At 40.6% G+C, this 27,995-nt stretch overlaps 2 protein-coding genes across 3 annotated transcripts; both read left to right on the forward strand.

Annotated features, from left to right (window-relative positions):
* The first annotated feature begins 154 nt into the window (after positions 1-154).
* ddost (dolichyl-diphosphooligosaccharide--protein glycosyltransferase subunit (non-catalytic)) lies at positions 155-4,940 on the forward strand. The gene is made up of 11 exons (XM_071475346.1): positions 155-422; positions 1,087-1,197; positions 1,293-1,379; positions 1,471-1,574; positions 1,680-1,774; positions 2,279-2,372; positions 2,721-2,869; positions 3,248-3,395; positions 3,521-3,641; positions 3,737-3,843; positions 4,285-4,940. Exons 1-11 carry the CDS (start codon positions 188-190, stop codon positions 4,432-4,434), a joined length of 1,401 nt encoding a protein of 466 aa, XP_071331447.1. The 5' UTR covers positions 155-187; the 3' UTR covers positions 4,435-4,940.
* A 459-nt stretch (positions 4,941-5,399) lies between these two features.
* Positions 5,400-22,424, forward strand: plekhm2 (pleckstrin homology domain containing, family M (with RUN domain) member 2). Of its 2 annotated transcripts, XM_071475342.1 has the most exons (20): positions 5,400-5,983; positions 8,212-8,318; positions 8,613-8,722; positions 8,843-8,942; positions 9,172-9,259; positions 9,346-9,520; positions 10,254-10,313; positions 12,053-12,341; positions 12,447-13,223; positions 13,308-13,377; positions 13,939-14,029; positions 14,267-14,331; positions 14,611-14,699; positions 15,095-15,227; positions 15,564-15,754; positions 17,217-17,282; positions 17,390-17,549; positions 18,732-18,911; positions 20,119-20,235; positions 20,389-22,424. In XM_071475342.1, exons 1-20 carry the CDS (start codon positions 5,924-5,926, stop codon positions 20,524-20,526), a joined length of 3,066 nt encoding a protein of 1,021 aa, XP_071331443.1. In that variant the 5' UTR covers positions 5,400-5,923; the 3' UTR covers positions 20,527-22,424. The 2 variants fall into 2 exon arrangements, with proteins under 2 accessions (XP_071331443.1, XP_071331444.1); XM_071475343.1 differs by lacking the exon at positions 10,254-10,313 and having other exon boundaries at positions 5,773-5,983.
* The last annotated feature ends 5,571 nt before the right edge of the window (positions 22,425-27,995 follow it).

The following is a 27,995-nucleotide window of genomic DNA, read 5'->3' on the forward strand; positions in this document are numbered from 1 at the left end:
TGTTAGTCTTGGTTATGATTATTCAATATATATGGTTGCGGTTTCCGTGATTGTCAGCCTTACAATAAATCTTTCATCCAATTGGTGGACTAGCAGCCGGGGATGACGCGTTCCTCTCTGTGATTGGCTGGACCTCGGGGTCAAAGTTAAGTCGGCTGCTAACGCTGACGTCCACTTCTGCAGCAAAATGGCGTCGCTGACAGCAGTCATGCAGACAAACCGGTCCGGTTCTGTATCATCCTCCAAAAAACGGGCCGGAATTATGACCCAAAGGAAGTTTAGACTTCTGGACAACAATGTCCTTTTATTCCTTTCGTTAGCCTCCATGCTGCATTGTGCTCTGGCTGACGGTAAGACGTTGGTCCTGTTGGACAACCTCAACATCAGAGACACCCATTCAATGTTCTTCCGCAGTCTGGCAGGTGAGAACAAGATTCATGCTCATATTTAATCTAAAAATGCTCTCTTCTATACTACTCTAGATCCCAGTTGTATTGCAAAAATGTCTATGGCGGGAGTGTAGAGCCTTTGGGACTTGGATTTGTGGACTTGAGTTTCATGCAACACAGAAATGCTGCTAACGTTAGCTTAACTGTGCTATGTTGGCTGTGGCTCTCCAAACTTCATTAAAGTCTCTGGGACTTTAACGTATTTCTAACCAGATAATGAAACTTTTTGTGCTTTGTAATGTTAATTTATACTGCACTGAATCGGTACGGGCCCACTCTTCATATCAGCATACCTCTAGTACACTAAATAGTCAATAATTTGAGACGAACGACAAAGATCCACTTATGCCCGATGCAAGTGATCGAGTGTACTACTAGAATGACCTAAAGTGAATCCCTATAAGGCTTTTAACAGGATGTGAGCATGTTATTCTGAAGTAAAGATTCACTCGCTAATTTGCTTTATGTGGCTTGATAATGCAACTTCAGCTAATTCGCCTAGAAGATACTTTTGGTGGTCTTTAATGGACGTATAGCCTTGGAGTGATAGTGCAGAGCATCCGAAATCCTTTGTTGAAGTTACTGCAAAAATGCAAAAGTGTTGTGGTGCCGCTGATAATGTGCCTCTCCTTTTCAGATCGTGGCTTTGACCTCACATTCAAGACAGCTGACGATTCTTCCCTATCTCTGATCAAATATGGCCAGTTCCTGTATGATCACTTAATCATCTTTTCACCATCAGTTGAGGGTAAATTTCACACTTTTAATTCAAAATCAGTTTTATGACTTGTGTTTACCTTGCTGATCAAATCTGTAATATGTATTCTGTGCGGTCATCTGCAGACTTTGGAGGAAATATAAATGTGGAGACTATTACATCCTTCATTGATGGCGGAGGCAATGTCCTGGTTGCTGCCAGTTCAGATATCGGTGAGTTGGTTTTTAACAGCTTTTGTTCCAATTACATAATCTAAAATGCTGGAATATTGTGATACATTCATGCTCTTCTCCTGTTACACAGGTGACCCTCTGAGGGAGCTGGGCAGTGAGTGTGGCATTGAGTTTGATGAGGAGAAAACTGCTGTCATTGACCATCACAACTATGATGTGTCTGATCCTGGAGAGGTAAACAGAAATCTGTTTAAGACAGTGGGCACATGAACTTTGTTTCACAAGTCCAGTCTTTAGAACTAGGCATTGTTATTTACAAGCTATCTTTCTTGTCTGCAGCACACCCTGATTGTCGCTGACCCAGAGAACCTGCTGAAAGCTCCCACTATTGTCGGCAAACCCACCAATAAACCTGTTTTATTCAAGGGTGTTGGGTAGGTACAACTAATAAAATTTAAATGGAAATAACCAAGTGTCCCCTGTACCAGATGCAGCAATAAATGACCATAATATACTGAATTTGAGAGGGTGCTGCTCTATATGCAGTTGTTGTGATAAATATTATGTTCACAGTTGTCTTGGTTTCAAAGTATTTTACTGCACTTCTCCATAATAACATTCAATTTGTTGACACCGCTGATATTCCAAATAGCAGCAGCGAGAACATTCAATCACTGTTTAACTTGTTCTTGTTTACCAATTTGAAATGATTACTATGTTACATAAAATAGTTATTTAGGTATGTTTTTTTACTTTGAGCAGCAGCTCCCTAGGTTGACTTCTCACAGGATCTTTACTGTACCAGGCTGTAACAGAGACTTTTGAAGGAAGAGACAGCATTTGATGTTGCACCTGATGTTTAAAGATTAATTGTATAACTCACCACAATGCAGAAGACAATGTTAAGACCTTTCTAAACAACCCTCCCTCTCTTCCAGCATGGTGGCAGACCCAGACAACCCTCTTGTCCTGGACATCCTTACTGGCTCTTCCACCTCTTACTCCTTTTTCCCCGACAGACCCATCTCTCAGGTAACATCACTAACATATCATCAGTAATGCCAGGTTGGAAAAATAGTATTTCTCTAATATAATGATCTTCTTCTGTCCTGAGCTTGATTTGTAGCATCTTATTTGCTGAAACTCTGTTATTACTTCACAAGAGAATGAAGTGGGAGTGTAACTACTGGGGGCCTGAATGGATATTCAATGTACAATTTCATTTTCCCCAACTGTAGCTTAACTTAAGAAAAACCAAAAATTGTCTTGGTGGAGCAGAGGCCATAGATGTCATTAGATTCTCTGTATTAAAAATGAGCTGCAGAAGATTTAACACTATTCACTCCAATTCTAACTAATAATTCTTTTTAACTTTTCCAGTATCCCCATGCTGTTGGCAAGAACACTCTGCTGATCGCTGGCCTTCAGGCTAGGAACAATGCCAGAGTGGTTTTCAGCGGCTCCCTGGACTTCTTCAGTGATGCCTTCTTCAACTCTGCTGTGCAGAAGGCCGCACCTGGGTCCCAGAGGTGGGCCTCACTGTTCATCACGCTCCCGTTCTTTCTGTCTCTTGGATACAATTACAGCTTCTAGTTAACAAAATCAAAACTGTAATATATGAAACTGCAATGACAGTCGGGCATTCCTAGCCTTAGTCTTTTGCATGTTCAAAGAGAAACTTCTGAAACGGCACCAAAGAAGGAGAGAGTGGAAATGGACTCTTATCCTCATACTGAAAAGCACTAAAAGACTGATCAGTTCTACTGTAAATTCTGTAATCAAACAAACCGCATCCAATCAGAGGTTGATGATCCACTGGATTTAATGACATTTTGATGAATATTCAGTATTGTCCAGATATCAGTCTGTGCTTAAAGCCGTTCTCTCCTTTTCGTGGTCTTCGTTAGGCATGAGCAGACGGGGAACATGGAGCTGGCTGAGGCTCTGTCCCGTTGGGTGTTCAAGGAGGCCGGAGTCCTCAGGGTGGGAGCTGTAACCCATCATCCTGTGGGAGAGACCACTCCTCCTGCAGCATACACCATCACTGACCTCGTGGTGAGTTTAAAATTTCACTGTGAACAGTCATCACCATAAAGGTACCGGTATTTGTTTTTAGCCTGGATGAGGAGCTGTGTATTTCTACTCATAGATCTCAATCAGTGTAAACTTTTCCCACACAGGAGTACAGCATTGTCATTGAGATGTTGTCCGAGGGCCGCTGGGTCCCCTTCGATGGAGATGATATTCAGCTCGAGTTTGTGAGGATCGATCCCTTCGTCAGGACTTACCTCAAGAAAAATGGTATGTGGCTGTCCTTATGGATTGATTTACAACGTTTGCAACACCTTCGCTGTCATAAGCTGTATTCACTATAAAAGCTGTGTAATCTCTACTAGGAGGTAAATACAGCGTCCAGTTCAAACTGCCCGATGTTTACGGAGTCTTCCAGTTTAAGGTGGACTACAACCGACTGGGATACACACACCTCTACTCCTCCACCCAGGCAAGTTAATCAGACTGTTCACTTCACCTGGGCGTATCCAAATCAATAGTATGGTTATGTTTGGGTAATCTCCATGTCATAAAGAGATTGGTGAAAAGATTTAATTTACAGTTCATTAAAGTTCACTAAATGCACTAAAGTTCATTAAATAGAAATTATAAATGTAAAAAAAATAAATGGCATTATCTAATTAGGTATCTTGGTTTTGCTGAGAGCCAGTGCAAGTTCTCTTTTTTCTACCACACTTAATATCCTAGTTGCCTTCTACTAACATATTCTATGATGAAGGGCGGATAGTTTTTGTGCACTCATCACTTAGCAGTTAAGCTGACCATTAGGTCTCCTAAAACCTTTGTGTATTATCTAATAGGGTTGCCCTTATTGATAATTGATGCATGAATGAAAGGTGGGCTAACTTCTACAATTGTTTCTTTACCACAGGTATCAGTGCGCCCCCTGCAGCACACTCAGTACGAGCGCTTCATCCCCTCAGCCTTCCCATACTACGCCAGCGTCTTCTCCATGATGACAGGACTCTTTGTCTTCAGCATAGTCTTCCTGCACATGAAAGAGAAGGAGAAGTCAGACTAATGGAGAGAAACAGGGAAGGGAAAAGGAGATTATAGATTTGAACTCGTGGTGTGAAGAGCTGAAATTGAATGTCTTGAGTCTTCACGCAGGGACTTGGATCACAGACTGCAGTCCTCCATAAAAATACACTTTCTGTTCGGTTATTGGAACTCTCAACTAATCAGGGTCTTGAGGCCAAAAGGGGTGCTGACTTTGATGTAATGCAGTGGTTGCTTTTTTTTCCAACTTTGGAATCATCAAAGATCTGTATATGTTCTGAAGTCCGTCAGTGTTTGTATAAAGTTGCTTTACAGTTGATAAAATGATCTCGTAAGTAGAGCACTTGCCTTGGAACATGAAAGAAAACCTTATTAAAATTTGACCCACATTTTCATAATCGGGAAAGGTTATTGTAGTAACTACATGCACTGAACATGCCAACTGTTTTTTGTTTTGTTTTTGATAAGACTTTTAATGTTTCCAAAAAACAGCTGGAGTCATCTTAACAATAAAATACTGACATTCCACCCATGTCATTTTTTTACATGATATAATTGTGTTATTTTCACAATGCATTTAAAGCTGTCCCCTGGACCTAAAATATTAATACTGTGGGTTGTGACTGTCATGGAAACTATGCAAAGAACGAAACAAGTGTAGCGTCAGTCTGGCCATAGATGTGTCCACATTGCTGTGTCCTTTTTTTCTATTACAGTCTAGTGTAGTCCATCTGTATGAAAGGACAGCTTGAACTAATTAAAATAGATTTGATTATGAGTAATTTAAGTTAAAACAGTCTTGGAAACGCGCCGAATTCAGAAATGACCTCCGATAATTCAAAACTGAGTCCTATCTTACCGTGTCTTGTGTTTTTGGATTGAGCTGTGCAAAAAACCCTATAATTGTCAAATTTTTGAACACGATTCAGTTCCTACAATCCCACACGTTAACGAAGCCTATAACGGCTGGTAGTGACGTAACCCATTGACTGAGGGAGTTCAGTTCAGAGCATTTAGGTTAGTAGCACAAAAAGTTTGATGAGCTAAATAAGCAAATTCGCGAAAAGGTAACTTTAAGTAATACACGATAGCAAACCAGGGTACCGAAACGGAGAGTATTATATATAAAATTGCTGCTAAAATTTGCCCACGGTTGGATTCTAAAACTTGCTAGCCACCCCGGGCTTGAGTGTCGTTAAAGAAAAAGTCAAGTGGCTACAGCTAACGCGGGGCTAGGCAAACATTCCTCGGCTAACCGGGTCCGTTGACAGAGGTCGACATATGACGCTGCTTGCTGGATGTTAACATGGCAGTTGTGAACTAAAAGCGCTGTCAAAATATTCGGTGTGTTCAACTGACAGCTACGGCTCTGTGTTTAGTTTGTCAGCCAGCTGCATTGGAGGACAAGATCATGATAGCTAGCTAAGGCGGGCGGTGTTAGCTTTAGCAAAACAAGAGCTCTGCTTTGGGAGTCAGCTGACAACCTGCTGTGAGCTGCCAACAGACCAGTGATGGATCAACTGAAAGTGAAGGATCGCATATTGGAAAACATCTCCCTGTCTGTCAAGAAGGTAAGCGCTGCCACAATGGTCAGCACACTTAAATACTGTCACTGAATTTAACCATTTTCATCTGCTTGAATTACTGTAGCTAACGTTAGGTCATCTTTTGTCTCCCAAAGAGGGCAACTTTCAAGTCGGGGGGACATTACCAGCTCCCTGACAAAGAAGGGCCTTGTCCTTACTGATATAGTCAAACAAAGTATAGCTTATTCCCTACAGTGTCTCCATTCACCTTTATGTTTTACAGCTCCAGATTTCGGTTGTCATGTTCTAGTTTATGTTTTTGATCATGGTGAACAAGCCCTTGTGTTTGCTCACTGCGGCATGTGTTGTAAACACACCTACAACCATAGAACGGATACATATTTACAATATAAGGGTTATCCAGTAGATCCTTGCTTCAAATTTTCATCCAAGCTATGAAATATTTTAGTTTTTTATGCATGGCGTTGTGATGCTATCGTTCTCATAAGCTGACAGACAGCATTGCATCTTCTTCCTCCTCTACCTGCATGCCAGTCACTTTCTAAAACCATGTGTATTTTAGTTTTTATTTTGCATGGCCTTTCTTATAAAAAAATTCTGTTATTTCCCATGACAAGTCCACCTGTTCCATAATCATCTGATTGCATCAGAAAATCCCATGTTAGTGTGTTTAATACAGTGAACCCAGCACTGTGTCTTACCTCCTTAATCCACAAGTTTTATCTAACATGTTTTTGGGTCAGTTAACCTGTTTATCTCTTTCATTGTAATGAAAGCATAAAGACTGTGAAAGTCTTTATGATGTGGTATGCCTCAAGCTTCCAAGAAAATGTACAGTGTTTACCTCAGACAAACATTGCTTAGTCATGTGGAGATGGTCACAGGATACAAATTGCTTCCTTTTGGGTTTCAAAGCTGCTCTGACCTGGTACAGCTGCTCATGCTTCAGGGCTTCAATACTCTAAATTAGGTTTAAGTTGAGGAAAGCTGTGCAGGTCGCTGAAGGACAGTGGAATACAATGACACACATTTAGCTTCATCTGCATCAACAAATTATAGCTTTTCAGTAGAGTTGCTTGCTGATAACACTGTGTGTGTTTGTGTCGGTATAAACTTTAGTGAATTCTTCCAATCCAGTAAAAAGTGTAGTGCATTCAGAAAGGACAACATTAAGGCTGCAGTTTTTTGTTGTTTTTGCTCTGTATGGCGGCACATTGCGTTTGAAATGAAACAATGATTATAAAAGGATAAAGGTTGCACTTTTGATCATTAACTACATCCATATCAGATCAAAAACACAGAAATTATAGCCCCTTTTATACATAATCCTACACTTTGAGGGGACCAAAAATCTTTTAAAAAATCGTGGATTTAAGTCTCCAACCCACAGACATCAGCAGGCACTTTGTATCTTCTCTGGTGATGCTCTCTCAGACCTGCAGCAGCTCAACAGTGAAACTGAAAAACAAGGAGTACAAACACTGCAATCACAAGCAGTCAAACATGTACCCATTTGGATTAGGTCAGGAACATTCCACTGCTTGGCCCTAAATTCCTTGGTAACTTTGACTTTACGTTTTACTGTAGGATCATTGTGCTGCTGCACTGTGCACTGTGTACTTATTATGTATAGTTGTTGTTCTGTCTTATAACCAGTGTGCTATAGTACACAGCCAAAGCAATGATATGACTTTATCATTTAGTTAAAAATTCATTACGGGTAATAAAGAACTCCAATCACTGGGTGGATTGCATTAAAGTGATTTCACAATATCCAAATAAGCATGCTTTTAAAAGCTCTTTCACCAACATCCTCTGAGAGCCACTCAACGTGCCAAATTGGATGAACATCTGTGTATAGAAGCATAATAGAGATATCCGTGCACACTGCATGGTGTGCAATGCACAAACAGTAAATTGCAACCTAAATTTTATAATGCAGCTGCTTTCAGGTATATACTGTATACTGTATACAATAATAATAATAATAATAATAATAATAATAATAATAATAATAATAATAATAAATACAATGAATACATTACTTTGAAGCCAGTCATGATGAGTCCAACCTCACTGTCTAGAAAATAGATCCTTTAATGAGTATAATTTTAAAAGTGTATCTTTCGGGGTATATTTTTTCAGAGACAAAAGATAAAAGAGAAGTTGTAGCAACTTTGTAACTATGATTGGAGTAAAACTTTCCTTCTCCCTAGTAAAACAAGCAGAAGGGAAATCATGTCTTTCTACAGTTGCAGAGTTACTTTGCGGCCTGCGAAGATGAGACTCCAGCAATCCGGAATCACGACCGTGTCCTGCAGCGCCTCTGTGAACACCTTGACCATGCTCTACTGTATGGGTAAGAGACTTACTGAAACTAAACACTGGAGAGGAAAATAATATCTGTTTTTTTTTTTCCTTTCTTTCTTTGTTTTTTTGTCATGCAAAAACTCCTAATAAAGATGTTCATTCTTCCATTCCATCCTTCATTAACTGTCACAACACATGCTTTTGGGGCAATTTTGACAGTGTTTAGGCTTAAACTACAAATAGTTGATCAAGCTGTGGATAAATTTAGTTTGAGTGCCATCACTCCACTCCCCTTGCTCTCTCAGGCCTCATGTATGTGATATTACTGATTTCAACATTGCAGGCTCCAGGACATCTCCTCAGGCTACTGGGTCCTTGTCCTTCACTTCACCAGGAGAGAAGCTGTACGCCAGATAGATGAGCTTCAGCACATAGCAACCAACCTTGGTCGAAGTGAGACATCTCTCTCACGCAGTCAAACACGCTCACACATACAGTACATGAAGAGTAAAGTCTCAGCCGTCATTTAGTGGCTTGTATGTACAGAAAAGGACTCTTCTCTGTTCTGTGCAGGTCGTGCATGGTTGTACCTGGCACTGAGTGAGAGCTCTTTAGAGAGCTACCTGCGCCTCTTCCAGGAGAACCAAGGATTACTGCAGAAATATTATTTCAAGTAAGTCATCTGGTTATCCTGATCTGGATTGCTCTGATGGAAAGGAAAGTTCATACTTAAGGATGCTGTAACAACTGGAAGTTGCATTACAGGAATTGCTTCCTTTAGTTTTTATGCCGAGGAACAAATTTATGTTGTGTCACATTTGCCATCAGCATTTTTTAAACTCTGCTCACATGTTTTTGTGGTTAGTAAATGTCACCCACATGAAGATTTCCTTCTCTGCTAGGAACGCGCTGGTCTGCAGCCATGATCACCTCACACTCTTCCTCACGCTGGTGTCTGGCCTGGAGTTCATTCGCTTTGATCTGGAGCTGGTTAGCATTCATTTCATTACAATATGAATACAAAAGTAAAGCAAGCAGCATGTCAGTAACATTCTTGTTGGGTCCTGCTGGGTCAGGATGTGCCCTATCTGGATGTGGCCCCCTACATGCCGGAATACTACAAACCCCACAACCTGCTGGACTTTGAGGAAAGGCTGCCCAGTTCAGACAGCTTGTCCCTGCACTCCTTTACCTCCCTCACCTCCACCAACCTGGAGTGGGATGACAGTGCCATAGCTCCTTCCAGTGAAGGTAGGTGCTCTGTTGTTCTTTCATCGCTATAGTTACTGTTTGCTCCCTATTCATAACTCCCTCCCTATTTGCTCCCCTACTTCACTTAATCAGCAGTTATTGTCTGATTTTAGAAGACGGACACACATACTAACTGGTTTGACAATCATTTTGGCCCTGACTGGCCAGTCAGCATTCCTCGTCTTTAAATTACTCAGATTAAATATCTAATTTCAGTTCTATGTGCTGTTACCATGTAAAATGGCTCTAATCTGGACACTTATTATTATATTAATATTACATTGCTGCTGAATGGCTACACAAGGAATGGCAGCCTTTATTTTGGGATTCAGTCTGACCCTGTTTGAGTGCAAGAATACTCATATGCTTTGGCACAAAGTCATACAGTGATGTCAAGCTAATGGCATGTGGAAGCAGAAGTTGGATTGATCCTTACAGACTCTAGTGACTCACAAACACCGAAGTGCATTTTATCAAAGGGATCACATGGTGTGCAGAGGCCAGCGGTTACAGAATGTCCTCACTGGGGTGATTGCAGCACCCAGTGAATGCTTTCCCCATAGTCAGTTCCCTTGTTTTAGTTCCCACTTGTCTTTTTTTCTCCATCAATTCAGTTATTTCGAAAACCATATGTCATGTTATTTTTTTCTGTTTCTGTGCCATTGTATCAGTCTCCTCTCTCCTCTCTCCACTCCATCTCTCTAATGTTGAATGTTATCCCTCCTTTTTTTAGATTATGATTTCGGTGACATCTTCCCCGTGTTGCAGTCATTGCCAAGTGCAGACTGGGAAGGTGGGACATTGGTCAACCCCTCCCCCTCATGCCCTTTCATCCCTCCCTCCTTCCTTCCCTCCCTCGTATCTGGCATGGCCATCCCACAGCTTATGCTTACAAATTCATGCTGGGAACTCTAAGCTGTAATTAGGCATGTTAATTGCAAAATTCAGCTAACTGGTAAAAAAAATACAGCTGATCTGAGGATATTAAAACTAGCATGACCGAAGGGACATTGTTCGACCTGCCTTGATTTTTGGGAATGGTTTCAATTGGAAGGCATGTGCGTTTGAATCCAAAGTTGGCAATGACTATGATTACTGCATAACTGGATTTGATGATTGAATAGGAAACCTATAGCGTAATTTATTATTGTACAAACAAACCTATACGACCATTATAGGAAACATGAAACATGAATGTTGATGTAACTGAAAGGCTTCCTCTTCCACACAGTAGTAGCTGCAGTAAAATGTGATAGTGCACATACATTTTTAGTAAAGATTTATTCATGATAATTTTGAAGAGTTAAATTAAAAATTGTTATTATTATTATTATTAAAAATATGCTTTCACATTCAGTTGACTGGTAAGTTTTTGGTTATCTGGGAAGTGTCGGGTGGGCACATGGAACTCTTCTCTGTCATGTTCTGCATGTGTTACTCATCTGGGGAATGATCCCGACGCTCACTTGGCCTTGTTTTTTACCACAGTAAGATAAATGTCTGATGTAACTGGTACTCACCTCGTCCAGTCTGTCTCAGTGCACTCTATCTGTTTGTCTGGTGTAGCTGTTTTTGTAATGTCTTCTCTTCCTGTGTGATATGTGGCACTGGCCTAGGTTCAGCTCAACTGGAGTGTGAGGTAAAAAACAGTTATTGAAGGTTGCAATGATTAATTGCTGTGCATTACTACAGCAACAGTTTGCAGCAGTTTACAGTTTGCAGTCTGTTATCGCCTAGATGACTTTGAATTATTGTTATTATTTATAGTATTCTTTTCTTGAATCGGGACTGAGACAATAACGTAATAACTGGACGATTTTAGATTAACACTACATCCTACCTTCTACTGGACCAGTTTGTCCTTAACTAGGTTGAAGTTTGTCCATGTTTTATAGTTCTGATGAAGACAAGTGTTAATAAGTTAGTAGAAACACCATGCAAGAAATTGGGGGATCTTTTTAAATTATATCAGAAGGTCTCTGGTGACTTTGTCTATGCCTTACCTTAGTCAGTCCAATCATGATTCATGAAAAAAAAAATACAGATTCATTGTTATTTGTCACATATTTGTTGTGCAGGACCCATCTGTAGAGGCTACATTAGTAATGTTTGACCTAGGCCTGTGCCACTGCAACGAAAGCTGCTGCCTGTGTACCTACTTGATGTCATACGCATTGCATTTTGTGCCTCTCTGACCCTGCCAAAGAACTACAGCGAACACTGCAGCCTCTAACATTTATTTGCGTGTGATGCTGATAAAGGAATACACAAAATTTTGGTGAAATTGTCTTGCTGGTCAATTCTAATACTGATGGAAATAGACGTACGTACGTAAATGTTAATGTATGAATGGAAACAAGTCTCCCCTGAATTATTTTTTCCAAACAAAACTTTGTGACGTCTGTATCTGTCACTCAACCTACCAGCGAGACAGTGCCAAAACTTTTGTGCATTTGTTTGAATATATTGAAGTAAACGTGAGTAACTTGCTTTTGCATTAAGTCACTGTTTTCTTGTGGCTTTCCGTGATAGAGGGTGACCTGACCGACCAGGCCAGCTGCCCACGATCCAGTGGCTCTGATCCCCAAACAGTCATTAGTGACACAGTGGTCCTTTCTTCTGGCACTGTCAAGGCGAAGGTAGCATCTCATCCTTCCCCACACAGCCCCACATCCAGACACAACCCCTTCAACGAGGATTCAGACACTAACACCACCAACACCTCAGCCGAAGTCACGCCAGTTCACGTGGCCAGCCGCCACAGCACCACCGCCGCTGGAGATGACACGGAGAGCACCAGCAATGAGCTGGAGGTCATCAGGTAGAGTAGCTGCAGCTTCAGTTGTAGGGTCACAATGTATCTGCAGGGTTAATCCAATTTTTATTTAGAAGTGAAGAAACACAGCTAACCACTGTGTCCTTCCAGGATGGCCAGAAGAAGGAAACCAGCCAAGAAGCGACGAGGGAAGGGCTCCACGGATTCCAGCAGCAGCATCCATAACTCTGTTTCCTCTGATCACATGGAAATGGACGGCAACCTCTTGGCCTCGGAGGATGTGGATTCATTAAACGGCACTGTAATTCAGCTGGATGGTGAAGGAGAGTTGAGGAGAAGCAGGGTGGGATCAGAAGCTGTGGAGGAAGGAGATGAGGATGAGGTAGTAGGCCTCCTGCGCCTCCCACAGATGACGGACACCTCCATGGACAGTGTAGGCCAACCCCTCCGCGATGTCATGGACCGACTCAACGGGGCTCTGGACAGGGAGGAGGCGTGGGAGCACCTAGAGGAGGAGAAAACAAGTGAAGGCTGTGACCAGGGCCCCGAGCCCCCTACTCAGCAGCCCTTTCGAGAGGATTCAGGGGGCGAGCCACCTGACCCAGCCCCAGGAGGGACGTCTCACTCCCTTATGGCCAGAAGCCCCAAGTTCCTGCAGGCCTCTCCTGCGCCTGAAGAATTATGCTGCTTTACCCCCAACAGTCCAGACTCTGCTCCCACAGGTGGTGGCCACTATGACTCTACAGAGCATAGCCAGCCGCAGACTCTTTCAGGTGGCCTTGAAGATGAAGGAGAGGCAAAAAAGCAAGCAGGACAGGAGCCCGACATGAAGCAGGAGGAGGGAGATGTAGACCAGAACACATTAACTGAGGATCCACAAGAGGAGAAGCTTAGTCCCTCAGAAAGTTCTCACCCTGCAGAGTTTAAGTATGAAGTCTCTCCTCAATGAGCTGTTTGCTGTTGTAATGTTATCAAATGTGTGTCTAATGTTTTTCACTTGTGATATTCCAGGGTGGATAATAATCACTTGCTGCTTCTCATGATCCACGTATTCAGAGAGAATGAGGAGCAGCTCTTCAAGGTGAAGACGGAGAGAGTTTTTATTATTTAAATCATTTTGAAAATAGTTATGTAGCATTTCTTTAAATGGCACAACTGTAACATTGAGAGTTCAATGTCAGATTTTATTACAGCAGTATGGTGGTGTCTGTTTTGAGAAAAAAAATTGACTTTATAGTCCTCTTTCTCACATCTTTAAACCAGTTTTGGTGTTGTTTCAGTCCTACTGGTTTTGAAAACGATGAAGTGGTTTGTTGCTCAGTGGAAGTGTTGCAAGCCAGTTGATTTCTCACTGCTTTAACTCAGGCTGTAGTAATTTATCTGTCTGGTATTAGTTAAAAAAAGTATTGTAATAAAAATGGCTGTGATTTGTCAGAAATGTTAAAAAACAACATCTGCTGATTAACTATACATCTATAAAATAACAGTCTATGTAAACTACCTGCTGTATTTGCAGCAACATGCAACAATCTAGTATACAGTTGCCCCATCACAGGTGAACAGAGCAGTTAGAGACAGATGAATATGGAGGTTCCCGACACTTTCAACACTGTGGACAACCAGTTTATATTTGTGTTTTCAGATGGTGAGGATGAGTACAGGCCACATGGAGGGGGACCTGCAGCCCCTTTACCTGCTCCTAACTGACTGTTACATTTACCTGTTAAGGAAGGGTAAGAAGCTAAAGACCCAGCATGTATCTGCATAGTTTTATAAGATGGGGTGGAACAGTTCAAATCACAAGTGAGGACATGGATATTTAGGAATAAAATTGCAGCTGGTTTTTATTTTTACACACAACGTCCACCTGTACTAGCAATCCAGAGTGTTTCTTTTTCTAGCAAATCTAGGTAAGATTATTCTGAAGGTAAAAAATAAATTAAATTGACAGATGTTGATATTCTTCACAGGTGCAGCAGAGAAGCCCTACACAGTAGAAGAAGCTGTTTCTTATAATGAGCTGGACTATCTTTCAGTAAGTGTCCTGCACAAGAGTTTGCCACTTTCTGTCATTCTCCAATGCCTTGGTGTTATTTCAAAGTTCCTTGATGTTACAAAACATGCATGAGTTAGTGAAGGGTTGTATCTTTCAGTTGTGCAGTGCTTCAACATGGTCCTGATCTGTGTAGAGTTAATCACATGACATACATGAACCATGTAGACTCAAGCGTGATGTGACAGCAGGGGTGATGGTGCAGCGATGGAGTTAGTTATGAGTCTGATAAAGTAGTTGTAATGTTGTGTCTTTCTTTAGGTGGGCCTTGACCAGCAGACAGTGACAGTGGTTTGCACCAACAGACGAAGAAAGTTCCTGCTGGACACAGCTGATGCCTCACTGACTTTGTGAGTGTACCCTTATATCTGTGTCTCATGTTTCTGAATTCTTTGACTCCATGCTGTATCTGACACGTAGAGATTACTCTGCTATTCAAAGCATTCAACATTAATTTCCCTCTGTCATATGCGTAGTTCTCGAGTCCTTGTGTAAAGAGGCAGCATGCACACAAAATTGCAACTACTCATGTGCATCTGTGGTCTTCTGTGTCAAGAATCCAGTGACCTTATAGATTCAACCATGAATCTAGTTTATTACAATCATAATAGGTTGTTAAAATGGTATTTCTGTACATTCTTAAAATGAGACTGTTGACTTTACAAAGCAATGCAGGACACATCACAAATGGCATCTGTGTTGCATCCTCTGACCTAATCTAGTTCACCCTCCTTCTTAAATACAGCTGGTTCCTATCTGTTCTCAAGTCTGCCATGGTGAAAGGTTGTCGTGAGCCTCCTTATCCCTCTGTTCTGACTGATGCTACCATGGAAAAACTGGCTCTCACTAAGTTTGTCTCCCAGGAGTCTCACTGCGAGGTAAAGAAATCTTGAACCTATACACATATAGTAGCTCTCCATCACACTTATTATTATTATTATTTTTATTATTCAGTTTTCATAGCATGAATTAATTTTAAAACTGTCTGGAAAGCAGAAAAGAACACAATTAAGTCATCTGAAACTCTCAAAATTCTCATCTACCAAGAATGTGCAAGGATAATGACATTGTGTAAGCTCTGCATTTACTGTTACTAAAGCGGATAGCATGTCTCTATCATTTTAGAAATGTTTGGTAGTCCCTGCTTTACCACTTTTATATTCTTAGGCTGACTTTCAAAGCACTGATAACGTAATGCCTTTCTGTTTTTCCAGGTATCAGAAGTGTCCATCCAACTCTATTCACTAGTCCATTGGGAGGATCCTATGGACATGACTTTGTCTCCCCAAGGTGGCCCACCAAGTTCTGGAATACCTTCCAGCACTAAGGAAGGGACTCTACAGTACCGGTCTGGAACCACCTACCTGGGCAAAGAGCTGTGGAAAAGCTGCTACCTTGTCCTCAGGTATGGACAGGTCAAACCTGTCAATCCCCTTTTCTACTAGTATTGATGTTCTTTTAAATACATATTGTTTGGATTCCATACTACATTCTGTACTTGTGATATTATAATGCGTTTCCAAAAACATAAGGCTTCATGTCACCTCTCATTGTAATATTATGGCATTTCAGACTCACACATCACATACTGTATCCTGAAAAACTAGTACTAGAGTTAGAAATGTTAGGCAGAAAGTGTAGAACACATTTACCATATTCCCCAGTTTTTACATCCCTGCTTCACACTGAAAGATGCCAAACATATTGGAGGTGATATTTTCTTTGGCTTTTCAGCATCTGCCACTGTCAGAGACACTGAACGCTTGAACCCAATTTTGTAAGTAGAGAAAAGCAGTTCAGCAGTTTTCCTGCCAGAGGTATACAACGTATCATATAAAAGGCAGGGTAGAGGCTGTGGCCTTGTCTGTTACAGTAACCATAATAATATCTTAAAATTAATGTGGCTATCATGTAATTACATAGTACCTTTTTTAAGAAACCAAGAAGTCCCACTGGTGGACCCTGTAGAGCCACCAGTTGGCTGTGGCTGACATTGTCATCATTAGATATCAATGTATTCTTTCAAGCTTATAATGCATTATAATTATAATATAAAAATGCTGTATATTTATGTAATTTAATGAGCTCCTGATTAGATGATTATAAACAGTTCCAGAAGACAAAAACACATACAGGGATAAACAGATCATACTTATAACACAAGGTCACACTAAACAAACCAAATAATAAACACTAAGACCTAACATTACAATATCAATCAGGCTTTCTAACCTACCACAAGTATTAACGGGTAAAGTAAATAAGGAACTGAAATAAAGGCTAAATTAATTCAGATTCTGCAATAAATATTAGCACATATCAGCACAATACATTTACCAGCCTTCTACTTCAATAAACCTTTCCCATATTTCTAAATGTTTTTTGAAATCATGATTTATTTTACAATCTATCCTTCCAAAATAAATTGACGTTTAATAGACACATTAAATTGATTGATTTTCAAAGAATTCACATCAGTAGCTTTGACAATAAATCTCCTCCCTACAAAATAATCAAAACAATATAACTTTTTTTTCCGTAACATCACCTAATATCACTGAGAAAAAATCCAATTGAAAGCACAGGTTCATTACATTGCACATCTTTTGAACTTCCCTCTAAAAGTCTGACACAACATGACAATTAGAGAAAAGATGTTCTGCTGACTCAGATTCTGTGAAACTAAAACAACACTCATCTAACTCAACAGTAAACCAAATCTTTAACATTTTCCTTGCATGTGAAAAATTGTAAAGTATTTTTAACTGAAAGGATCTTATAACTGTGTCTACTGTTGTTTTATACATTAACTTGAAGACTTGTTCCCAGGGTATAGGACAATTAACAGTTGTCCTCTTTTCTCGCAGCAATGGAATTCTTTACCTGTATGCAGAGAGAACTGATGCGATGCCACTGCTGTCAGTCACTATGGGGTAAGCTTCAACTGTCTGAAAGATGATCGTGGAGATGATTAACCTGTTGAAGCTTTTACTGTTCAAAAAACCAGTAAACAACACTGTGCTCAATGTGCCATATGCAGGGGAGAGCACTGTGGAGGCTGCCGTCGGTCAAACAGCACAGAGCGTCCCCATGCCTTCCAAGTCATCCTCACAGAGCGCCCCCCACTGGAGCTCAGCGCCAACAATGAGCAGGAAATGGCCGACTGGATGCAGCTGCTCTGCCAGTCTGTCTCCAAAGGGGTAAGGAGGGAGGCTTGCACACTGCACACACCATGTGTTTTGATATTGCTAACACTGCATTATGTCATTTGTGTTTCCATATAGTTGTCAAGCAGATTTAAAGTAGACTTTAAAAATGTCATATAAGTGGGAAAAAAATGTGTACTAGGTGCATCTTCATACTTAAACTCATTTGAATAGTGTTGTCAAAAAGTGGCTGTAGAGCCATGGCTGTAATAAACTGAGCAGAGGAAGTAGAGGTTTTGAACTGGAAACAAAACCAAACCACCAAACAGCCTCGAAGAGGAAGAAACAAAATCAGTCACCTTGGCTCTTTATGAGAGAAAAATGAAGCGAGGTCTTCAGGCTTTTTTTTTTTTTCATTTTTTCTTTATCATTATCGTCTTCCTCTCTAGAACCGGAAGCAGCTGATCAGTTAAGATTAGTTAAATGTTTCTTATGTCTGAACTCATTCAGGTGTTTCCATCTCCCCTTTTGAAACAGACAAAAACCCCAAAACTTTTTTGAAACTTCAGGAAGTTTTTTTTTTGTTTCTGACATTTTGCAGTGTTCATCACTCTTTTCTAATGCGATACTTCATAATGCTCATAAAAATTTATTGAAACACAGCTAGTGTTTTTAGAGACACGCAGTCTGTATGTTCAGTGGTGCACACAGAGTTTACACACTCCATAAAAAGCCTTGAAGCTGAAACTGTTCAACCTTGTTCTGTATGTAAACGGTAAAGACTAAATACAGTCAGTCACATGAACTGTCCATCCTCTCAGTTCAGCTGTGGCAGAGGAAGCCTGTCTGTGAACTACATCCATTTTTCTAGGAATCAGGCGAACGTGGACATGATGCATATTTACCTGAAACAAAGTTCTAATTGTGATATCCCACACACTGTTATCTTTAATTCAAGTGGGAAGCTCATTAAACTAAAGTTAGACTGTTTCCTCACAACTCTCAGCAAGAAGCAACACTGCATAAAGTCACCTTGACAAATAATTCCTGTGGGTTTTCACTGTGCTGGATTCACAGGCTCATTAGGACTTTGTTACAACAGCAGCTGATCATCATTGTACACAGGAGGCATCAGGTTTATGTATAGGTTCTTTTATGCACTCTGTGAATATGGATTGATTTAAGCTCCATTCATACAAGCAAGGTATAATTAAACTACAACCATATTATCTCCAGGTCATCCCACAGGGTGTGGCCCCCACCCCATGTATCCCATGCTGCCTGGTGGTCACAGACATGAAGCTGCTAACTTGCCATCAGGACTGTCAGACGAGCTTCTTCCGTTCGCTGGGCAGCGCTGACATCTCTGATGTCACCACCGTCAGCCTAGAGGCCAACAAGGAGTACTGCGTCATTGTGAGTGGCCATTTGTTTAGCTTCTCTTGGTGTTGGTCTAATATGTGGTTTTATATTCAACTAAACCTAAAGAGGAGACAGCAGCTCAATAAGCTTATGTAAATAAAGTATTTCCCATCTAAGAAGGGGCCTAGCTCCCATTACCTACACACATTATATACATCAGACTATGATTTATACCAAACCAACTGTAAACTTACTTTTGAATCAGTGGAATTCATCTTTACAGGTCAGGTGTCTCTGATAGGTTTAAGGTTTAGATGAGATAAAGTTTGAATTCAGTTTTGTCATAAAGTACCATCTGTAATATTTTCTGTTTGAATATGTAACAGACATTATATTTAACTCTGCATGGTACATTGTAGACTCACTCTGCTCTCTAGGACGGCTACAAGGAGGCTCCCGGTCATACCGCTCACCCATATGGCACTTCTAATTACCCAACCCCATTAAAACCAGTAGTGATAGATGTTTTATATTCAGGTTGTCATGTTTTTTTGTTTTTTTTTAACATGTTGTCACTGAACAGAACCATAGATGGTAAATAAACATTGATGTAGCCTCCGTGACATCGCCCGTGACAACTCCCAGCTAATTGGAAAATGTGCAAAGAGGTGGGGTGGGTGTGTGTGGAGCTGTGACTTCAGTGCATGCCGGTTTGCAGCAAGCATACACTCACCCACCTGTCACTCAAAGCGGTTCACTGTCATTTATGCAGATCTTAACAAAATTTAAATGGGTGAGTTATATAAAAATTCACCCCCGTACAGTTGTCATGAAGGATGAAATATAAGTTATAGTTATAGTTATAGTTATTTTTTGTACCATACTTGCCATTTTAACATGGGAGTCTATGGAGGTTGACTTGCTTTTGGAGCCAGCCTCAAGAGGCCATTTGAGGAACTGCACTTTTTGGCATTTCTGTGTTGGCTTAGCTAAAGTTTCTGATAAAAGGTTTCCTAATCCATAACTAACATGACAGTAGGATCTTAAGCCTTACCTGCAGTATATTCCACTGTAACTGTTATTGTTACACACACACACACACACACACGCACAATTTATTGAAATACCATTAGTTCAATTAAATTTTATTCTATGTGTGAAGGCAGTTGACATATGTACCTAATATATTGTAAATAGTGTTGTCATAATCCTGTTACACTTAAGACCTTGAAATAAGCCTTCACTGGGTTTTCACCACCAGGAGTTTGCAGCAGATCGGGCTCAGTTCCTTCCCCCATGGGTCTTGTACTTCAGTGGCTGTGAAGAGAGAGATCGACTGCTGGAGGCGTTAGACAGCACATGGAGAGCCATTTTCCAGGTCGGGAGATACTGTAGACTTCCATTATCATACGTTTAAGGGAAAATACAGTGATATTACAATAACTGCAATATTAACTGTCCCAGAATATCAGTATATACTGATGGCACTGGCTGCCCCTCTGGTTGAACCCTCATGTATGTCTGTACACAGGTTGACCTTCCCCACAGAGACGTGTCTGATCTGTCGGTGCAGAAGCGTTGTAGTGAGGCCCTCAGCCTGATGAAGAGCGCCTGGCAGAGGGCAGACAGTCTGGCCCGAGGCAGAGCCCAGCGTGAACCCTGGTGCTGACGGACACACATGCACATGCACACATACACTGACCTGTGGGTAGCCACTGAGACAGGCTGATCGTCAGACAGTCTGATATAGTTCCAGGATAGAGAGTGAGAAATAGTTTTGGAGTCTGTGTTGCTGAAAACCATTCAGAGCTCTAAGCTGAAAGACTAAGATAAACCAATCAGATGTGGTGTAAGCTTGTGATGGGCTTCTAATTCACTGATGAAATGTTTCTATCAGAGAAACGTCCTGCAGAAGTAACAATGGGTATGGCACATCACATCACAAAGATGCAGCAGTGAGACATTCTCATTTGAAATGAAAGGAATGACCCTCCAGTAGAGTGGTAATGTGTTTTATTTGATGCTTGAGACACATTACCATTATTCCATGATAAGAGGTTCTTCAGACACAGCAGCAATGTAGAAAAAATATGCTGAATCCAGGAAAAGTTTAATGTCACATGATACGATATATAACTCTCTCCATGGAACAAAGCTCTGTTGGAAATGATGATGGATGGATGTACAACGCACATACAGTAGTTGTGTCATCTTGCACTTAAATATAGCCTGCTGATTGAGTCTTTTTTTACTTTGAGAATTTTGTCTCCACAAGTAAAAGTCAAACAGTTTTCTTCAGTGGGTAATCCATCTTAAAATGAACACTTAAGTAGGGATTTCCTCTTCTAAGAGCGAGGAGGAGGACAGAGATCTGTTACCAGTAACTTTCCTGCACAGTGAGATGAGACAATTATTTATTCTCAATCTGGATGCTTCTTGTGATACATATCAAGAAAGCCATATGTGGAGGGGGGAGATGCTGCTTGTTTGCATTGTGGAAACGTTCACACTCCTTGCATATACACACACACATACACGCACACAACTGTCTGACAATAGAAGTCACTCCTGGCTTACTAAGAGTTACAAGATGTTATCTAGAAACAATTGTACAGTACTGTACAGTATGGAGTATTGGAGTTTCGGAATTTTGGTTTGTCTAAGGTCACAAACCACTGAATTACTCTCACGTCCACATTGTACATTAGCCAGAGAGAATGATGATCTCAATATGACGTATGCCTGGATATTTAACACTTGCACTGTTACATTACATGCTCATGCCTGTGTCGTTTATCTAAGATCTTGCTTTACAATTTAAATGCTGTCACTCAGATAAAAAAAAAGCCCTATCAGGAAATGCAACAGACTTGCCTTTTCCTCCCCTCTCTAGAGACGAGTGGAGGCTTCCATTGCAGACTTGCACATTGTTTTTGCTGTTAGTCATTTTTTTTAAATGGTACAAATTGTAGTTTTGTGTTAATGTCACAGTGTTCTGTTTTATTTCCAATTTAGAAGAAAGTGGGAACAAAATTATTCAGCTGAGTGGGTGACATTGTCTTGGTATTGACTATTGTGTCTGCATTAGCAGATGTGTTCTTCTCCTTTACTGTGGGTAAATATCATATACCGTCTGTGTGAAGAATCCTTTACTGCCTGAGAGCCACAATTTGTCTTAGCTTTGTGTTTTTATTTCACACCATTGGTTGGTGGCATCGTACTGTGATGTACAGTAGGATCTGGCTACCTTACTAGCTACAAGATACTAGATTAGAACATCCCCTTCTGCACTAGTCGTCATTGGACCATGTTTGAGGTGTACAAAATCCTTAAATAGCCCTTTGACTTAGAGCACATGTAGCACCTATTCTTAGCAAATAGCCCATAATATTAAAGCTTTACTTGGAAAAGAACAAGAAGTATAAAATCCTAAACTCAGCCTTTTTAGTTTCCCATCAAATTAGAGTCAGTGGGTGGTAATGGATGTGTTACAATCTGTCCTTAACATTAACAGTGATAAGTACTGCTGCTGTGTCAGTGTCAGTGTGTAACTCTTTTCATTGCAAGGCGAAGAAAAGTGCGAGGTTTCTTTTGCGATGACAATGTTGCCTTTTTGACAGCCTTGACTGAACTGGAGGAAATGGCCAATTTGTTTAAACTAAATTAAGCACTATTTTTCTGTTAAGTCGTTGCCTTACACTGTATTTTGGCTGACTGCTTTGGAACACTTAGACAGTAATCTTAGGCCCTGTTCAGACCTGACGTTAACGCATGCGTCTTCAGTGATCTGATCACAAGTGGACAGCTCTAAGTACGTCAGGCATTTAAATTCATTCCTCATGTGTCAGGAGTGAGCCCTTGTGATTGGATGTCACTTCTCCGTTTAATATGCAGATAAACACATACATCATTTCTGTTTCCAAAGATGACCGACAGGTGTGTTATCAGTATGTTTGAGAGAGAGAGAGAGAGAGAGAAATTAGGTTTTAACCATTTAAAAAAGTAAAAGGAAAAAAGAAAATCAACATGTGGCAGTCAATGTTTATATTGTGGGAGGCCGCCACAAATAAATCAATGTATGGGAAACACTGTGAGAAGTGTATACATGTAAGTGCATATATACTGTATTTTTGGATCATTATGAAACTGTGGCAGGACTAATTGGACTGTGGAGGAGGATGTAAGTTGAGTAGGCCGTCCTTCAGTGTGGACACATTTGCATTTACACTTCTAAAAGAGTGTGGCTCACACCACCTCCGGCTGTGGTCTGAGTGATCAGATTTCAAATGTGTCCTTAATGCATCTTGGGTGCGTTCAGACCTGTACTGAGTGCTGTCAACTTGTGATGGGATCACCTGAGGCAGGTGTTAATGCCAGGTATGAACAGGGCCTTAGCTTGTGTTGTGGTTTTTGGACAGGTCAAAAACGTGCTGTATATTGCGATAGGAATCAAACCATACTACTCTGAGTACAGATATAACAGTGTCCCTGCCAGATGTTGCATATTCAGCGACGTAAGGTGTTGAAAAAAATACTGTTTTGGTAAAAATAACTAAACTACACTACACTGAATAGGCACCTGTATCTAAAACATTCAAATGATACCCAGCCCTATTCATATGTCACTTACTTCATATGTTTGTACAAGCACCTCTGTCTTTCTTAGTCACACTGTGTTACTTTTACGTCAGCATTACTCAGTGCTTTAAGCCTTTCTAAGTGCCACTTGGTCTTGCTGATCTTCTGCTCTTTTACAAAGAAATCTAATCTCAGGTGAAAAAGGTACTTCACATCCAAAACCTTAAGACTCACCGTGTTTTGTTTTGTTTTCTTTTGTTCTTGTTTGTTTTTTTTAAATCACTGATGTTTTGCTAATTCAATATTTTTTAAATCCATTTTTCTACTTTGGTTCCTCCCATGTTCCATGCAGCATTATGAAGTTATTTTGCGCACAGAGAGAAGACTGCAAATTGATCGAAAAGGTTTTATATAATAGTCCTTGAATAATTCAGTGGGTTTCAAAATAGTAATGGCTGGATGTGTATTTGAAATCCTCCCCCCCAGTGGATTACTTAAGGACTTTTTGACCTGGGAGAGAACAGTTGCAATAGTTGGATTTACTTGAAATGTTTGTGGGATTATCAATAGAAAATAAAGTGCTTACTGTTGTGACCTATGAAGTGTATATGAAGAGTTAGTCTTTTTCAGCAGTGTTTTGAGTGTTGGACATTGCTGGCCAATGATGGATGACATCTTTTGAGTGATGCATTGTGAAGAAGAAAAAAAAAACGCTTTTTGATTTTGTTCATAAATGTATACTGCATGTAATATTTATGTTATGTTTAGTAGTTTTATGGAATTGTATATAGAGCACTAATCAAGTATAACATACTGTAAACTCACACATACAGTAAAGACGTGCATGTCCAGAAGGTTTTATACTGTTCATAATGGTAATTAATGTACAAATAAACCTTTGTGATTGGACAGCTTAAGTGAATAAAGTGAGATAAAACCACATCTCCTGTGGTGATACACGGTGTCGTTGCTTTTAACATCTACATTTGTGTTGCAGGTCAAACCAGTGAAATGCTGTGCATTGAAAATGCCAGGACAGTCAGCTTAGAGCAGGGATGAAAGATTTGCAGATAAGATATGTGTGTCAGGTCAACTGTCTGTACTTGTACATAGTAGCAGTCTCACTGTATTCTGTCCTTCTTGCTCAAATCCATAGAATAGGCCATATCATGTGATGGCTGTCAGCACAAACACTATAAAAAAAAACAACATACTGACTGTGGGAGTTGGTTATTGTTGATTTGTCCCCATGACTCAGTAATTTAATTCCTGGTTTCTTAAGCTCTCTCTCCAGCCCGCACCATTGTTTTGAAACTCAAACTCCCCACGCTCTGGCATTTTAAACCAGTGCTGCTGGAAGACAGTTCAGCGGTGGAAAACCTTGTTTTAGAATCGAAATCCTTCAATGTCATTGTATTGCAAAAAGTACAACAAGTGCGACCCCATATGGTGCCACAAGCAAAAGAAACAGATGCACAACATTTTCAAATTGACACAATGACATGGACAATAAGAGAAGTCAGGTAAGTATACTCTGCTTTTTCAGCGTCAGTGTTGTAGTTTGTCAATGTTGCAGTTCTGCCCAGTCACCACTAGAGGTCATATATGTAGTGTCTTTTTAAACTTGAACTACAGTGTGTGTGGGATGTTAACTGAGCTATATAAAATGTAGGCACTGAGTTACTCACAAACCTCTCTTTAGCTGTTACAGTATATCACCATAAAATGTGGACGTCCCTGGCTACTAATTTTATATCCTGGAGCTGCGTTTTATGGCCTCTTTGTTCCAATGAAAGGAAATCTTGATGCTACAGCACACAATGTTATTTTACACAACAGTGTGGTGTAGTTTGGGGAAGGATCTTTCCTATTTCATCATGATAGTAGCCCTCCACTCACAATATCTCACACAGACATGGTTTTCTGAGTTTGATGGGGAGGAACTTGACTGACCTGCACAGTGACCTCAACCCTATCCAACACGTTTGCGATGAACCGGAATGAGACAGACCTTAACAACCCCACAACAGTGGCCGACCTCATTATTACTCTTGTGGCTAAATAAGAGCAAATCCCTGCAGACTCCCTTGGAAAGTAATTATGGTCTTTTACAGAACCACCCTGTCATGTCTTCATATTATTCACATTCCCAGTTGCAGCTGTCCAGCACAGTCTCTGCCTTGTACAGCTGTTCATAACTGAGAAGCCCTGCCACAGCACTCAGGAAGGTTAGTGCCTTGCTTAAGAGCGTGTTGACAAAAGTATTATGTACTATTGAGGCATTGTTTTAAAACCAATGACTCATTTTATTTTGCAATTTGGAAAAGCTGAAATTCACAATCACATCCAAGTTGTTTTTTAATTTTGTTGAAGCAAAAGCAAATATTTCTCCCAAGCTGTCTGCTCTGAGGTTGATCAAGCAGTTTGGAGTTTGAAACACCTTACAAGTACATCAGAGGTTGAATTTTAAAAAGGTTAGAAACCACTTCCTTCAACACTCAATGAGATATTATCGAAAATGTGAAGAACAAAGATCCAATTAAAGATAGTTGAGTTAACTTTGTAGCCATGACAACTGAAGAAGTGTGGTAGCAGCTGTAATGAGCTCATAGTGAAAAGAAGACAACATACAAGACAGCACAGAGCAGTTCATTTTCACAACCACTTGTATTATTGATAATATTTTTATAGTTGCTAGGGCAACAAGTGGTGACTGCTGGTCTTGTTCAAATACATTTTGTTATTTTCGTAACAGCACAAGCATACCCACGGTGGCATGGGTATGCTAGTGCTGTTTCCATGGTTCCAACTATGCTGCATCCTGTTTTCTCTGCACACAACAATATACAACAATACAGAACTGGATCAAAGAGCATTATAGGAAAGGGTTTCTTGCCTCCTTATTTCAAGAAATACTGAAATTATAGGTGGTAGCTGACAGATTGAAGAGATGTAAAGAGGAAGGCAGGGAAAGGCTCACTGATCCCCTGCAGGAATGATCCTGGGGAAGAGAACCCAGCAGGAGGCAGAAGCAGACACATACACTTTGAAATTTATGGAGACTACAAGAAAGACTGAATGTGAAGCAGTGCCAAACAGCGCAGGAACTGACACAACTGATGAGTAAATTGAACACCAGTCTGACACCTTTGAAATACACACATATGAAATACTGTATGTATGAAAGGGCAACTGGTGCAACTCACTTTATGGATCACAAGAGACATTTTTATAAATTATGGTTAGAATCAGAGAGGTAGATACCAATCTCTAGTTCCTAGTTTGGGTCAAACTCTAAAATCACTGCATCATACATTTCCCATAATGCAACTTGATACACTGAGTACCCCTTTAACTTGGCTACACAATTGATTTTCTCAATGAAAAATTGATTTATTATTTCCTCCTTTCAAAAGTCTACATAGACTCTCAGTTGAAAGTGTGGACTGATGGAGAAGACCTCTGGAAAGGTGCATTCATGCGCAGTTGTAATAATTGGAAACCCAACCCTCCATCCACATAATTGTTTGTAGTTGCAGTACTGTGTTTCAGGAGACTCTGGTCTGTTAATTATCCAGACAGCACACAGTATATCTACCCATTAAATGTTACTGATGTTTTAAACATGCCCTACTTCCCTTCATTTACTTGGCTCTGCAGTGTTGTACTTTCTTATGCAATTTTAATACCTCACTCTCCGTTAGTCCGACACTTTCCCGCTTCATCCCACTCTCTGCCTTTTCCTGCTCCTCCTCTCCTTTTCCCATTTCATACTCTTCCTACAGCCAGCTCTGTTTTGACTGCAGTGATGCAGTCAACAGAGAAGGAGGAGGGAGGCTGGAGAAAACAAATTATGTCACCTATGGTGCTGATGCTGGTGGAGGTTGTCAGATCACAGGATCTCTGAGTAATGGCCTACGACATTTGAGGGCGTGAAAAATGTAATGCCTCTTATGCCTGTGATGTTATACAGCAGATCAGGAAATAAAGCTTTGAGGGGTGGAGTTTCTTTTCTATTAATGATTTATGCTAATTGTGTGTACATTTCAAAACCAATTAAATGAAATGTGCAGAACAGTTCGTACGGATGAGGGAACACTCATTAACATCAAAGAGGAGAGCTCCCCCTCATGTGTTGTATCCTGCATAATGAGTGTGTTAGAGAGACCTCGGACTTCATTCTCCCATCCACTGCCCCCTGACTGACTATTGCATTATTTATGAAGGGATGTGTACTGTGCTGTATGTCCTGATGTACGTTTCCATTCACGCAGGCAGCGAAGTCTCAGCTGCTGCCTGCATGCTAGGTCCATTACGGTATTTCACAGCCATTTATCAGGGGAACAGAGGAGCTAGACAGATGCAGAGATAAAGAGGAGGGAGAAGAGAAGGGAAGCACAGATTGCTGCAAACCCAGCAGCAGCCTCATTGCTACTACAGAAAAGGTACAGTATCAACCTTTTTTTTTTATATGTCATATGTCATCTGTGAAATACTTCAGCATGTATGTTTCAGCGGTACAATTTCATGCGAATGCCCAGTGTCTGTGTCCAGCCTGAG

Source organism: Trachinotus anak, unplaced genomic scaffold (assembly GCF_046630095.1).
Source record: "Trachinotus anak isolate AG129_WGS33_773 ecotype Australia unplaced genomic scaffold, CSIRO_AGI_Tana_v1 ptg000004l, whole genome shotgun sequence".
In the NCBI taxonomy this organism is placed as follows: Eukaryota; Metazoa; Chordata; class Actinopteri; order Carangiformes; family Carangidae; genus Trachinotus; species Trachinotus anak.